This window comes from Etheostoma spectabile, chromosome 14, assembly GCF_008692095.1.
Source record: "Etheostoma spectabile isolate EspeVRDwgs_2016 chromosome 14, UIUC_Espe_1.0, whole genome shotgun sequence".
NCBI classification, from domain to species: domain Eukaryota; kingdom Metazoa; phylum Chordata; class Actinopteri; order Perciformes; family Percidae; genus Etheostoma; species Etheostoma spectabile.
Window position 1 is genome coordinate 23,668,103 of NC_045746.1, and position 14,160 is coordinate 23,682,262.

Genomic DNA, 14,160 nt, shown 5'->3' on the forward strand with positions numbered 1-14,160 from the left:
CACACACACTCACACTATCTTAGAGCTAGTTGGTAACAATTAAATGAACTATTTTAATAATCGATTGATCCGTTTGAGTCTTTTTTTTTTTAATTCTTAGATTCCAGCTTCTTAAATGTGAATATTTTTCTAGTTTCCATACTCCTCTGTGACAGTAAACATCTTTGAGATGTGTAAAACGAGACATTTGGGGATAAGTATGTCATCTTGGGCTTTTGGGAAACACTGATTCACACATTTTATGACCAATGAACCAAACCAATAAATTGGGAAAATAATCGTCAGATTAATTGACAATGTAAGTAATCCTTATCTATGTGATTTTGAGTTTTGTGTAGACACACTGCTCCGTTTGCAAGTTCTCTTCACAAAGATTTAATATCCTAAATCTCCACAGACCATTAATTTGCATGCCAACACGCTCAAAACTGCTTCTTCTATGATTTAATTAATTCTGCCAACGGTGAAATCCAAGTAGGGATTATTGTTGTTATTATTGTTATGGTCTCATTGTGACTTACAAGAGATTCTGACAAAACTGAGAAGAAGCAACAACATTGAAGTAGAGCCCAATATATCGGCAGGCCGATATTATTGGCCGATATTGGACATTTCCCAATCGGTATCGGCATTTATAATGGCCAATAACATTTTTCTAAATATGCATTTATCAGAATCATTTATAAAGACAAATACAGACAGTCAACCATGTTACAAATATTTTTATACATTTTATTTATCAGGACTTATAAATATTTTGATGTTTTGATGTCACAATAAAACAAATTATTTTTGTGAGAACTCATAAATAACTACAAATTACTAATGGTAGGGAAATCTGTTTGTTTTGTTAGGCGTTTCTGGATTTGTTTTTTCTTTTAATATACAGTATATCGGCCAATATATCGGAATATCGGATTTTTAAATAACCAAATGTTTGTATCAGTATCGGCCTTAAAAACCCTGTATCGGTCGGGCTCTACGTTGAAGTGATGAAACCCAGCAGACAGAACATCGTGTGTTTGTTGTGAGGCTTCAGTCGCCTTGAGGTAACCTCTCTAAGAAAACCTCTCAGATCCCGTGTATAATTCACCATTTCACACATTAGCAGTCAAAGTGCACTCTAATCTGTAGCGCAGTCACATCTTTGTGCTCTAAGAAAGTTGTTTTATCAGTTAACACTTTCTACTGAATTATTTTGTAATGCATTGCTGTCCAAGGCTGGAACGTTTTGAGACCCCCTCACTTTATTGTGTTATATAATTCATTTAAAATTGATTACATTTACTTTTCAGGCAATTCATTGCGCACACAATAACCCTTGACTGTGAATTGTGGATATATAAATATACACACACACACACACACACACTTTTCTAAATCCGGTTTAATCAACTGAATTTACCACAGGTGCCAACTATAATCTAGAGATCTCTCCAAGGATAATCAAAACAAACAGGACACACAGTTGGGAGTACCATTTTTTAATTTTATTTAACCTTTATTTAACCAGGTAGGCTGCTGAGAACAAGTTCTCATTTGCAACGACAAACTGGCCAAGGAAAGCATACTCACGCAAGACAACATGCAGTTTCACATTCAATACAATACAGGAATGCAGAATACAATAGGCGACATAAAGTGCAGATTAAGGAGGTGTTACAAAGCCGGCACAAAGTGAAATGTAAGTAAGACGTAAGATATGAAAAAGTGATATGGTAATAACCCAATATACATGAATAGGCAGTCTATAACACTGCTGGGATCTGGTGTAGAGCACAACAGAGCAAGAACAGTTAGTGCAAATTATGATCTTGTTAGTGGCAATAGCAAGGCATAAGTGTAATGAAAGATTTCAATTTTCAAAAATCTAAAATGTGTTTTTCTGTTAAGAATGAATTGCCCAAAACAGAAAATGTAATCAACTTTAAATTAAATCTTTAACACACTAAATTGAAAGAGTTTAAAGCCACTTGTATGAACATTATGTAAGCGTTTCTATTGACTTCTCATGTGTGCAGCAAGACGATCACGGGGTCAAAAGAACAAATTACCTTGTTGGAGTAAAGAGCCTTATCTGTGCATTTCAGCAGCTCAATACTTCATTTTATTTTTTCTTTCAAACTCCTAATGTTGTTTCTTGCTGATCTGACAACTTAACTCTATTTCAAAACATTTTAGACATAGGTGTTTAAGTAATTGTGCATTTGGCACGTTTAACTTCCGGGTACAGCACATGGACAAAAGTATGTGGACACCTGAACATTACACTCCTGTGTGAACGCTGAGCCCCTCACTGTAAAACCACGAGGATTAATCAGCTGCTCAGTCTTCTGGGAACAACGTTTTTTAAGATGTTGGAACCTGGCTGCAGGGATTTGTTTCCCTTCAGCCACACGGGCATTAGTTTGGTCCAACACTGATGTTGGGTGGTGCAGTCCGACTCACAGTCAAGACTCTGTGCAGGCCAGTAAAAGTTCTCACAACCAACTAGACAAACCGGAGCTTTGTGATGTTAAACAGTGAAGGACCCTCTGCAAACACTTTAACACAATGTTGGAACCCCAATATTGTCCAAAATATCATTGTTTCTTTGGGTTTTATGCCATACAGTGTAGTTTTTTGATCCCCTTCTTGTCATTCAGGTCTGGAATTTGCTCCTCTGCAGCGCTGTTAGATTATTTTTTTTAGGACAGCCTGAAAGGGGGGAGAGAGGGAGAATGGCATGCAGCAAACAGCAAATAAAGGACTAAAATGCCCAAAAATAATCTTTAAAAAATACATCTTTGAGGAGAAGGGACAGAGTTACACAAATGGCAACAACAAAAAGCCAAGCCAAAGGTTTCCATGATAGCATTATCCCTGGTGCGAGCTCCTCCGTAGGGGCAGGTGCGATAAAGGGCGCACACACAGTTTTCCCATGAGTCTCCTTGTCTGTCCACATCAGCCCCAGGAGCCTCTGAGCAGCCTGAAGTCCATGGCCGAGCGAGCAGCACTCAGCTCAGGGATGGAGGGTGACGTGTCCTCCCTGCACCTCACCCCAGGTAACACAAACACACACACTCACACACACTACCTTAATAAAAGGAGATAGAGGGTTGCCACAGTGCAAAAATAGAAAAGCTGTAGTTTAACAGAACAAAATGTCATCTCGCCTCCCACTCTCAGCCTCCCCTGAACAAAAAACTGCTGATGATATTATCGGCCTTGACTCAACTTCTCTCTCTTTGTCTCTCTGACTTCAATCTCCCCCCCACCCCACCTCCACTCCCCCCCTCCTCTCCTTTTGCACATCCTCTTACTCCCCTACATCTTTCAATTTCCTTCACCATCACCCTTTCATCTCTCTCTGTTGCTTCTTTGTCCTCCGACTTCAAGTCTCCGTCTCCTGTCTCCCTTCAGACATCTTCCCCAGCAGCACTACTGTCCCCTCTGGCCCGCCGTCGGCGCCTCAGCTCTCGCTGTCAGAGGTCAGCATCCCCCCGTCACTGGGCGTCTGCCCGCTGGGGCCGGTTCCCCTGTCCAAAGACCAGCTCTACCAACAGGCCATGGAAGAGGCGGCGTGGACGCACATGCCCCACCCGTCCGACTCCGAGAGGATCAGGTGCAGTGAAACATTTTACTTCCTTCCACTGCATTTTGGCATATCTACGCACACAATTAGAGAACAGATTATGCTGCTTCAGTATCCACAGTGCAGTCAACCCACACAGGGACAATTGACATTTAAATCCAAACACTCAAACTCTCACAGTACCTGTTGTGTTTTACAATCAGAGGACAGCTACACACACACACACACACACAGTCACACACAGTCACACACTCACAGGCCAGAATGTGGGTTCACCTAATCACTCCTCACTGTGGTTGTGAAGCTATTTTTGCAACAATTACGTCAGCTATGAAGAAATGAGTTAAAGCTTTGTGGGAGTCTCTGGGTGAGAATGTGAGGTGACTTTTTATTTTTAAAGTTATTTTGCCTAAGAAAGTTGCCGTAAAGCAATCAAGGTAAAGTTTGACATTTTGGCAAATAAGCTTATTGTCTTTTTAGTGGAGAGTTGGAGGAGAAGACTAATATAGACTCATATCTGTGCAGTATTAAGCTAGAGCCAGGGGACGGTTAGCTTAGCATAAAGACTGTAAACAGCTGCCTCGGATCACACTATATCCAATATAAACTTCTTCTATACTTCTTTAAAACAAGAGTGTGACGTCGCCAGTCAAGTGGAATTGTTCCGCATGTTTTTGAAAACTAGAATTAATTTCCAGCACACACACATTGCGTTTTTTATATTGTTTGATTTTAAGTAACCATATACAGTACATGAGTAGTGTGTATGTCGGATACTTTAACTCACGAGTTACCAGTCTCAAACCTCCCTGCTTGTTAGCAGTGACGTGATCATTACTTCTGGTACACACTGACCCAGCTATCAGCCTAAAAACACATGGTTTGGATGGAAAAGTGCATCTGGACAGAGTGAGATCCACTGAGGGAATTTTCCTCCTCCTATTTGTACCTTGGCGCATTGCTGTTATGATGGCGGATTTGCACCATAATGTTTTTATTTTCAATCTTTTGCATGTGTGTGCTGCTGAGTGTAACATGCATGGTGTGTGCGCGCTGTGCGCAAGCTTAGGCTCATTTTACTACTGCACTGTTAAAATAGTGAAAAGCTACTGACTTTAGACCAGGTTTTTGTTGGTTAATGGCACAATTACTTTCCGTTGCCTCAAGACAGCAATACGCCAAGAATGCACCTGAACACACCTCCCTGTAAGACCAGCACGCCCATGGGTGCACAGATGGGTGCAGGTTCATTTGCTATTTTAAACAGCGTGGGCGCAGGACGGGAAATTGACAACTGCATTGGTAAAATAGCAAAGACACTTACGTCGGGCTTTGCGCTGCGCCGGGTGCAACATAGGGCCGATCCCTCTACACTCTAAATCAGTTTGATTGATGAATTATGTGCTCTTTATTTTTCTTCTTTCACTTCTGTAAGAATTTCACATGTTCCTTCTAGGGCTGAACGAATAATTGTTTTTGTTTTTGTTTTTTAATCTAAATTGCGATTTGAAAGAATGCAGTTAGCTAATGGAGAAGACCGCGAGTAATCGAATGTAAAACATTTAGTTTTATATTTGGTGTAACATTTGATTTAACATTTCTTTTAGTCATCTTTTTCATTATTAACTGTTTTTCTTCATGAGATAAATGCTGGAATAATGTGATATATCACTGATTGTTTACAGATGTCTTATTTTTCAGTGGATTTTACATTTAGGTTTCATTTATTAATTTAAATGTGGTAAAAAACAAATCTAATTGTGATTTCAATTAGATTTTTCCCCCCCAAATTGGCCTAGTTTTTTCTTTGCACCAGTTTCTTACCAATCCTCCCTCTGTGTGGGTGTTCCAGGCAGTACCTGATGAGGAACCCGTGCCCCACCCTGCCTTTCCACCACCAGGTGCCACCGCCCCACTCCGACACTGTAGAGTTTTACCAGAGGCTTTCCACCGAAACCCTCTTCTTCATCTTTTACTACCTGGAGGTAGGCTGTGTGATTTGGTGTCTGAAACACACGTTTTCCTGTTCCGTAGATACATGTCGATCGTCTTATCTGCCAGTTTGAAAAGAGAACTATTCACAAAGAAACGGCAAAAGTGTCCAATACAACGGTCAATCTCCAAATAACTCAATGGAACTTATTATTGAACGTCACAAAATCAATACGTCTGCATCAACTGTATTTTCTGCACATCTTCCTGCAAATTGAATCCTCCTTTTTCTCATCTTCTTCTCCTTCTTCTTCTTCTTCTTCTTCTTCTTCTTCTTCTCTGCAGGGCACGAAGGCCCAGTATCTGGCAGCCAAAGCCCTGAAGAAGCAGTCATGGAGGTTCCACACAAAGTACATGATGTGGTTTCAGAGGCACGAAGAACCCAAGACCATCACGGATGAGTTTGAGCAGGTCAGCTTCACATTTTTTTCGCATCTTGGATGAGAAAGGTCATTTAAGGCCGATACCAGTGGTTCTGCATAGTTTAGCCTTTTTTTCCAAACCATTTAAGAAAAAAAGCATACTGCAGTTATTTTGAAATCCAAATAAAGTCTTTCTGCTGTTCTCGGCAGAACAAGAATGAATGAATTAACAATTCATGCAGACTTGATATTCACTGTGATGAATAACAACGTCTCAGGGGAAGTTTCAAGAGTCTGCTGATTGATTTCTATGCCCTGCGGTCATGAATGGAAACCAGGGACTGCCTGGAACTGTAGACAGAAATGCATCCTAAAACGGCACAGCATCAAGTTGGAAATAATCAGCAGAAACGTAAACGCAGGATTTATATTGAAGGCTCTTAAACCTTTAACAGCCGATTTGTAATCTGCGCTACAGAAGTCATGAAGTCTGCTCAAACCCAGAAACAACAGCAGCAAAAAGTCTTTATTTGCTTGGCAAATTTGGGAACAGAGATCTTGTTTGTCAGTCCGTGTTTGATGTACAGTTTGGGGTCCTGATGCAATTTTAAGATCAGCAAGCATGATGGAACCAAACTGTCAAAATAGAAATGAATCACTGCAGATAAGCAGGTATATTAAATTATAAAAAGAAGAAAACGAGAGAAGATTCTCTCCAGAGGCTGCATGTGAGTCATTAGAACAGTTGAATCATTAACTGTTTAGAAGCTCATTTTTGGTGTCCCAGCCAAAAGTCTCACCCCTGATATTCCACCAGGTGCGTCTGCGTTGCGTCTGCGTTCCAGCCGTGGGCCAATAAACACAATGCTTGTGATTCCACCAGCCGTGAAGCAGCCGCGACCCAGAAGTAGGGACAGACCGATTATCGGCCCTTAGTTTGCAGATGATCTGTATCGGCGTTTTATTTGCCTGAGAACCGATAAAGTTGGTTAATTAAAAAGTGTTCCACGTTGGCTCGGATCCAGCTCTGTCTGCCCCTATGCTTTGGTATCACTCACCACTTTTACTGTGTATTATGTTGAAAGATTCAAATTTATTAAATAATTGTTTAAAGCATCTCAACTTTTAATTTGGATTTCATGATTTTCAATTTCACTGTAAATGCAAATCGGTTCCAAAAAATCGGTTATCGGTTCTATAAACTACTTCTAATGGGTACCGATATCGGTCAATCATTACACAGAAGCGGCTCTCAGCTCTTCTACGTGGCAGGTTTATGTTTGACGGAGCCGCGGGGCATTCGGCCGGCCTGGCAGGACGTGAAGCATCCAAAACAAATTCAAAATAAAACACCCTGTGGAAACTTCCCGGACAAATATCCCATCAGCATTAAGTAAGTAAAAGCACATTTTTACGAAGTGCTGTACAAAGTTTAAAGGCGTTTAACAACTACAACACGGAGGACAACTATGGGAGAAACCATATACCTCTGTAGACCGCTTCCTTTTATGGTAGCTGCACAACTATCCAGGAAAAAGGGGTGTCAGGCAGGTAAAACCATCCCCGGGCGGGGGGGCACGATGCATGGCGGAGGACAGAGCAAAAGAAATGCGGCACATCTGCGCCTGCTGGCTTTCCCGGGGTTATGAATGTTTCCTGAAAGCTTTTTTTTCCAAGAGCAGGTCCGGTTGTCAAGCTGCCAGGTCCTGTTGTCAAGCAGCCAGGTCGTCCTCTTTTCTTTAAATAATGCCTTTTGCATCTAATCCTTCTCCAGGGAACATACATTTACTTTGACTATGAGAAATGGGGCCAGCGGAAGAAGGAAGGCTTCACGTTTGAGTACCGCTACCTAGAAGACCGAGACCTCCAGTGACCCGCGTGGAGGAAGACAGACGGACGGACAGACGAACAGACAGACAGCTAAGGACGTGAGGGAGGGACAGACGGATGAACACATGAAGAAAGGTGCTCCACCTGCTGACATTCCTTTGATTGACCTCAGCTCGTTAGGGATGGGGGGGGGAGTGGGGCTCAGCATCCTCACCCTGGCAGTGGTTACTCCTCCCAGTCTCTTCTTCCTCTTCCTTCTCCACCCATCAGGTCTTTTATTTCCATCTTTTCCTGAACTGGAACTCGCTTTGTTTTGTTTTGGCCCATAAAAGAAGAAAAAAAATTATAATAACATGTCACCTAATATTCAGGCTATCGTGTGCTTCTCTCTCCCCCACCTCCCCCCCACCCCTCGTGTTGTCTTCTTGTGTTGGCTTTAAAAACGTTTGCATATATTAGCCCCTTTAAGAACCAAAGAGAATTGGTTAATGACACGGTGCAGGCTCCGTCCCCTCTCTAGAACGGAGGCAGCGAGTGTTCACACGCTCTGACCCTGTGTCGCGTCTGGAGCAGCGATCCAGCAGCAGGGCAGCTTTCAAGAGCAAAATCGGACTCAAGTGTTGTAAATCCAGCGAGGCGGCGATGGAACTTAACGACCCCGTAACCTGTAAGAAATGTTGAATTCTGGGCTCCACTTTGTTTTTTGTTATTTTACTTTATATATTTCTATAAAACGCCTTTGATATACATTCAGCTGCCAGTTTATAAAGTACAGCTGATAAACTAGCAGTCGAGTGCACGTTATTAAAAGGTTGACACGACTTTGAATACCCGGACACACTTCATTGTTCAAGCGTTATATAACTTATAACTTTTTTTTTCCTAAGGTGGTGAAGACGATAGAAAACGTGTTGCTCGTGTGAGCTTTCTTTTGCGTTCACATTTGGTCACTATTAAAAGTCTGTTGTATTTAATTGAAAGAAGATCCCCAGCCCGCAGTAAGAGATCCCAACCCCTTTTTTTTTTTTTTGCCCTCCCATTAAATAGCTTGTTACATCCTGTTAAAAATAGCTTGTTGCTAGGAACTTTACATCACATTGAAGGTACCAACACCACCAACACGTAACTGGGAAATGTAAAAAACTGCTCGAGCCAATGAACGCCTGAACGCCCCTAAACTTCCACACCCAAACACTTGTCCCCCGGTATTTATTTTGCAGCGGTTGCCGTGTTACACACACATTCCCTGTCCTCGGGGGGTACCTGAACTTGGGTTTACCGTCGCCTCCCGAGATTTAGTGCAGAAACGTAGGCCCCAGGAACCGGCTCGCCAAACCGGTGGAAACAGAAGCAGCGCCTGTGACAGCGGCTACAATTTCAATAACGGGTCGTTAACTTCTTACAGGTGGTGGGGTTTCTCTCTCTCTCTCTCTCTCTCTCTCTCTCTCTCTCTCTCTCTCTCTTCATCTCTCTCTCTCTCGTAAATTTCACCTCTACACAACTCATCCACAAAGGGAATGAGAGTTTTTTTGCGAGACTCGGGGTAAAAAAAAAAAAATCCTTTCGCTCTGACGTCACCGTTTGGCCGGTAAACGTGTATTTCTGGTCGCTAAGTAACGTTCCACTGCCCTCCTGGTGCTGCTGCAACAACAGCTCGTTGAGCTTTATCGCCTCGACACCGATGAGCCTTACCACCTGACCCCCGGAGCAGTAAAGCTGCCTCTGGTGTGCAGTGGCTCCGTCTGGACTTCACCTGACTGCCGTAGACGTCAACACAACACAATAAAAACCCACCAAGCACGCCAGATGTGGGGAAATGTTGGCCGGAGGTGGCAGAGGTCCTCGTGGTGGGACTCTGCGGAGGGGTAAAGGGGGGGGGGGGGGGCGATTGGGTGAATCTCCCAGCCGCTGTGGCCCTGCCTCGTCCCATCGAGCACAAGTGGAGGAGTGGGAGAACACAGCCGGAGCGTGTTGGTAGTAGCTTGTCTTTTTTTTTTTTTTTTTTTTTTTTTTTTTTTTGTACCTGGTGGGCTGTTATGTCACAGCACTTTGCGAGGAAAGGGATCACACATGGAAAATTAGAATATATGTCAGAATAGTATTTTCAAATTCTGCGTTTGGCCTTCCAGCGTTCACAAGTCTCTGTGGTTCACAAGGCGTTATTTCTTTAAATTAAAGGGTCAGTTCACCCAAGTAATATTGAAAAATTGAGAAAACAAATAACATTTTGCTCTTGTGGTATCCAGTCGTACGTATAGATTTGGTTTTATTTGCCCATGTTTTGAGGTATTCAAGAGACTTTTGCGTCCACTACAACACAATGGAGGACATTTTCTGGGGGAAATGCGAGGTAGATGAGAAGATCGACGAGTCACATGTCTGCACGTTCAATATTAAGCTCCGTTCAGCTTGGCATGGGGACTGGAAACAGGGGAAACTGCTTTAAATCTACACATCTTCTATATTGTTTGTGTAATCCATTGTAAAAAAACAGCAGCTTGTAGTTTTACGGGGGAGTGGTGGTTAAGTTGAGCTAAGCTAACCAGCCCCCGGCTGGTCTTTCATCTTTACCGTTAGACATGAGCGAGCAGTGTCCACCTTCTCATCTAACTCTCGGCAAGAATGCAAAATAAAGGCATTTCCCCGAATGTTGAACTGTTCCTTTTCAGGTTTGTTAATGAAAGATGACATCTCGAGAAATGCCTTCGCTAACCATGTGTGTATCTCAAGCCTGGACAAGTAAAAGCACATCTATCTGCATGACTGGATATGACTATGAGTGAGAAGATGTTACTGTCAGTGGGTTTTTTGGTGGACCGATGGTTTAACACAAAAAAGGCTCCAGCCGTGATCACTGCGAGCGTCGTGGGTGTTGGATGCTACCAGCAGCTGGATGGTGGTTTGTTAGTCTCCCACCAGCCTCCCTCCCTCCTTCCTTCCCTCCCTCCCTCCCTCCTCCTCCTCTTCTCTCGGTGCCCAACAGCACAAACTGAGCAACACCAGCACTGCTGCCCACATCTCCTCTGTCCTCCAGCTCTCTGCTGCATGTTTACACACCGAGGGCTTGGACTGGTCACACAGTGAAAACACACTCAGACACACACACACACACACACACACACACACACACACATACTGCCTGCGTCTCACTACCGGCAAGTCATGACTTTAGCTTTTCCAACATCCTGCTGCCAACGCACAGCTTTTTTCTTTATTATATTTTTTTAAATCACCCAAACAATGGGATATTGATTCAGTTTTCGGCGTTATCTGTTCCGTTCCTCGCTCTCTTTCTCTGTCCGTCAGCTCATCATCACCCCCCTCCACCCCACATGTTTTGCTCTCTCTCGCTCTCTCCAAGCCAGGTAGATATTTCCTTTATTTCTCAGGAAGTATTTGATAGATAATTTTATGAGGAAATGTATCCACCAGCCACAGCACAACCGTAACTAAATAATCCCCCACCCCACCCCCACCCACCCACCCGACACATTCTCGCCAAAACTTTAATCTGTATCAATCATTTGAGAATGTCACTTCTTGACCTGCCAGTGGCCCCTTTTTCTTTTCACCAAAAGGCTTTTTTTTTTCTTTTTGTTTTTTTGGGAAAATGCTAAATATTATCCTCCAATGTTTGGAGCAACACCTGGAAGAGAGACCATCTTTATGTTTTTGTGTTTGGTGGATTTATTCTAGTTTCTAATTTGTTCCGAGATTGGGGAAAGCATTTAGAAATCCCAGAGGAGAACGAGGACCCCTGTTCAAAATTTATTTTTGTCTGTTTTTAAGATCCGTAACTTTTCGAGAGAAGTGTGGTGTGTTATTTTTTTTTATTTTTTATAGCCAAACAGAAAGACAGACAGACCGACAACTCTACACTTATTCACTTGACTGACAGTCCTACTTTTAACCTTTTTTTTTTTTTTTTTTGACAAGCGGAAGGGATGAGAGGTCATTACGAGAGCCGAAATGTGAATCTCTCTCTGCCCCTTGACGAAAGTGTTGTATAGACTCTCATTCTTCAAACCTCCTTTGTGTTTTGTTTTGTTTTTGTTGTTGTTGTTGTCGTCAGACAGCATGGAATAATGACACTTGCAAAGTGGCGCTGAAAAAGTAAATAATGACATAACCATGAATAAAGGATTGTAAAATATTAATAAAAAAAAGTACTTTTCAGAAAACTTCACTCATGTTGTGGTTTGTGATCAGTTTATATTAAAATACAGAAGTATAATATAATAATAATCAAGTTTGCATGCAGTGGACACCTTAGACCAGAGGGGTTTTAGGACACATCAGCTGGAAATGAGACAGAGAAGAGACTATTGTATAATATTGTATAAAATTAAGATGCAAATTAAACTGGACCTACAACAATGGGCCTAAAGCCTTTATTAGGGGTGGGGGGGGGGGAAATCGACACAGCATAGTATCACGATATTTTCAGTGGCAATACTGTATCGATACACAGGCGCCAAGTATTGATCTTTTATTGTATACGTGTTACCGAGTAGTTTGACGATGCCATGCTGCAGCAATAACATTGAAGTGATAGGAACAAACAGAGAACTGTTTCTTTTTAGATAAAACAGATGTTGACAAAAGGTTATAAATTGCAATATATCACAGGATATTGCAATATGTTTAAAATCGCAATAATATTGTGTCGTGATGTCGTATCGAGGCGTCTGATGATTCCCAGCCCTAGCCTTTAAGACCTCGACACACCAACCAGACGGAATGACCGCCCCCCCCCCGAGTTGGCCAAAAAAAAAGAAAAGTGCCTTAGAACAAACTGAAGCGACGCCGACTGCCGACGGCAGCTGATTGGACGAACACGTCACATGCTTCTGGTTTCTCCAGAAATTCAAAGCCAGACTGTCATGGCGGCTTGTTCAGAATACAATCTCCTATTTTACTCAAACAGTTCACCAAAACGTGTTTCTGAAAACATTCAAAGCGAGAAACGGGCCATGCAGCTGCATCTGTCTTCGTTTTAGATCGACAGAGGTCAGTTTAAAAGATTTTCGTCATATTTTAACAGACCGTAGTCACGCTCAGCCCACTTTCCCAGGTGAGCGCTCCACCAATCAGATTGGTCATTTGAGTCTGACTCCCAGGCAGGTGGGCCAAAATGAAGACCGGTGCATGCAATACTAACGTATTAAAATATGTACAATATACATTTTATATACTGTATTTTTGCATTCTGTTTTAATGTTAAGCATACGTGTAACACTGTGAATCCTTAGGTCTAACTGTGGGTGGCTACCTTACCTACAGGCCAGTAAAGCCTGTCATCAATGTGTGAAGAAAATAAAAATCAGAAATTGGCCGATTTCCCTTTGCTATTAATGTGTTGCCCCCCCCTGCAGTAACTCTAAGGGCCCCCTAAGGGTCCTGGACCCCCTGTTGGTTCATCATTGGTTTTAAACCCCTTACTCAACATTATGAAAGTCTTATCTCTCAACATGGAGACTGAAACACTCGCATATCTTCATATACAAGGCTATTTTAGGTCTTCTTCCATCATACCTTCTGACCTTTATCAGTGTGAATAGTACCGGGACTTACCCTCTCCGTTTCCTTCTATTGTTTCCTTCTGTCTGTTCCAAAGGTTAAAACTGAACTGAACTAGGAAGAGGCATTTTAAGTTAGCCTCTCCCTCTAACTGGAACAGAAATCCATTTAACTCCAGGAGCTGGTCTCATTGGTCCCTTTTAGAGTTCTCATATTATGCTTTTTGGCTTTTTCCCCTTTCCTTTATTGTGTTATATATATGGCACGCCCTCATACTCTGCTTCTGACTGGCTAGTAGTCCTTACCTAGTTACTGTGCATGTGTGACTCCTGTGAAGTCCTGCGATATTTTCCGTGGAAATACTGTATTTTCAATTTCCCCGCGGGAGTCATCCCAAAAGGATCAATAAAGAGAAGTCTAAGTCTATTGATACATCCAAGAATCAGTCTTTTATTCTAAAAGTTGCACATGGAATTTAACTTTTTAGTACTTAAATCAATGAAGGGAGATCATTCCTTTAATTGAACAAATTCCAACATTTAATTGAATAAAAGGCGGCACTAAAAAAAAGAATGACACTTAAACATTTTAAAGTGCTGTTTTCTGCTGATATTTTCTTTCAACACAAAAAATCTCTGAGTGTCTCTCGCGATGTGTTTATTGCGTAATCGCAATGGCGATAAAAAAATAAAACGATATGTATCTCAGCGTAAATCCATTCAGGAAGCCCTCACTCTTAATCGATGCTCTCCTAACTCCAATCAGCTGTTCAGCTGAGGTGATCACCTTCCTGCTAAACCAATCAGAATCATACACAAATGGGAGGCAAGGGCCAATCACAGAGTCACAACCCTGCTTTAAATCTGTTTCTCCCTTTGCTAT

At 42.2% G+C, this 14,160-nt stretch overlaps 1 protein-coding gene across 8 annotated transcripts in view; it reads left to right on the forward strand.

The window, feature by feature from the left end:
- Positions 1–11,939, forward strand: part of cnot3b (CCR4-NOT transcription complex, subunit 3b) — a 34,230-nt gene extending 22,291 nt beyond the window's left edge. For 6 of the 8 annotated variants that reach the window (XM_032535598.1, XM_032535602.1, XM_032535596.1 and 3 more), the window contains 5 exons: positions 2,948–3,044; positions 3,379–3,604; positions 5,427–5,559; positions 5,852–5,977; positions 7,703–11,939. In XM_032535598.1, the coding sequence (XP_032391489.1) occupies positions 2,948–3,044; positions 3,379–3,604; positions 5,427–5,559; positions 5,852–5,977; positions 7,703–7,801 (681 nt within the window). In that variant the 3' untranslated portion in view covers positions 7,802–11,939. The remainder of the gene's footprint in view (positions 1–2,947; positions 3,045–3,378; positions 3,605–5,426; positions 5,560–5,851; positions 5,978–7,702) is intronic. The other 2 variants (XM_032535599.1, XM_032535603.1) reach the window with 1 other exon arrangement.
- The last annotated feature ends 2,221 nt before the right edge of the window (positions 11,940–14,160 follow it).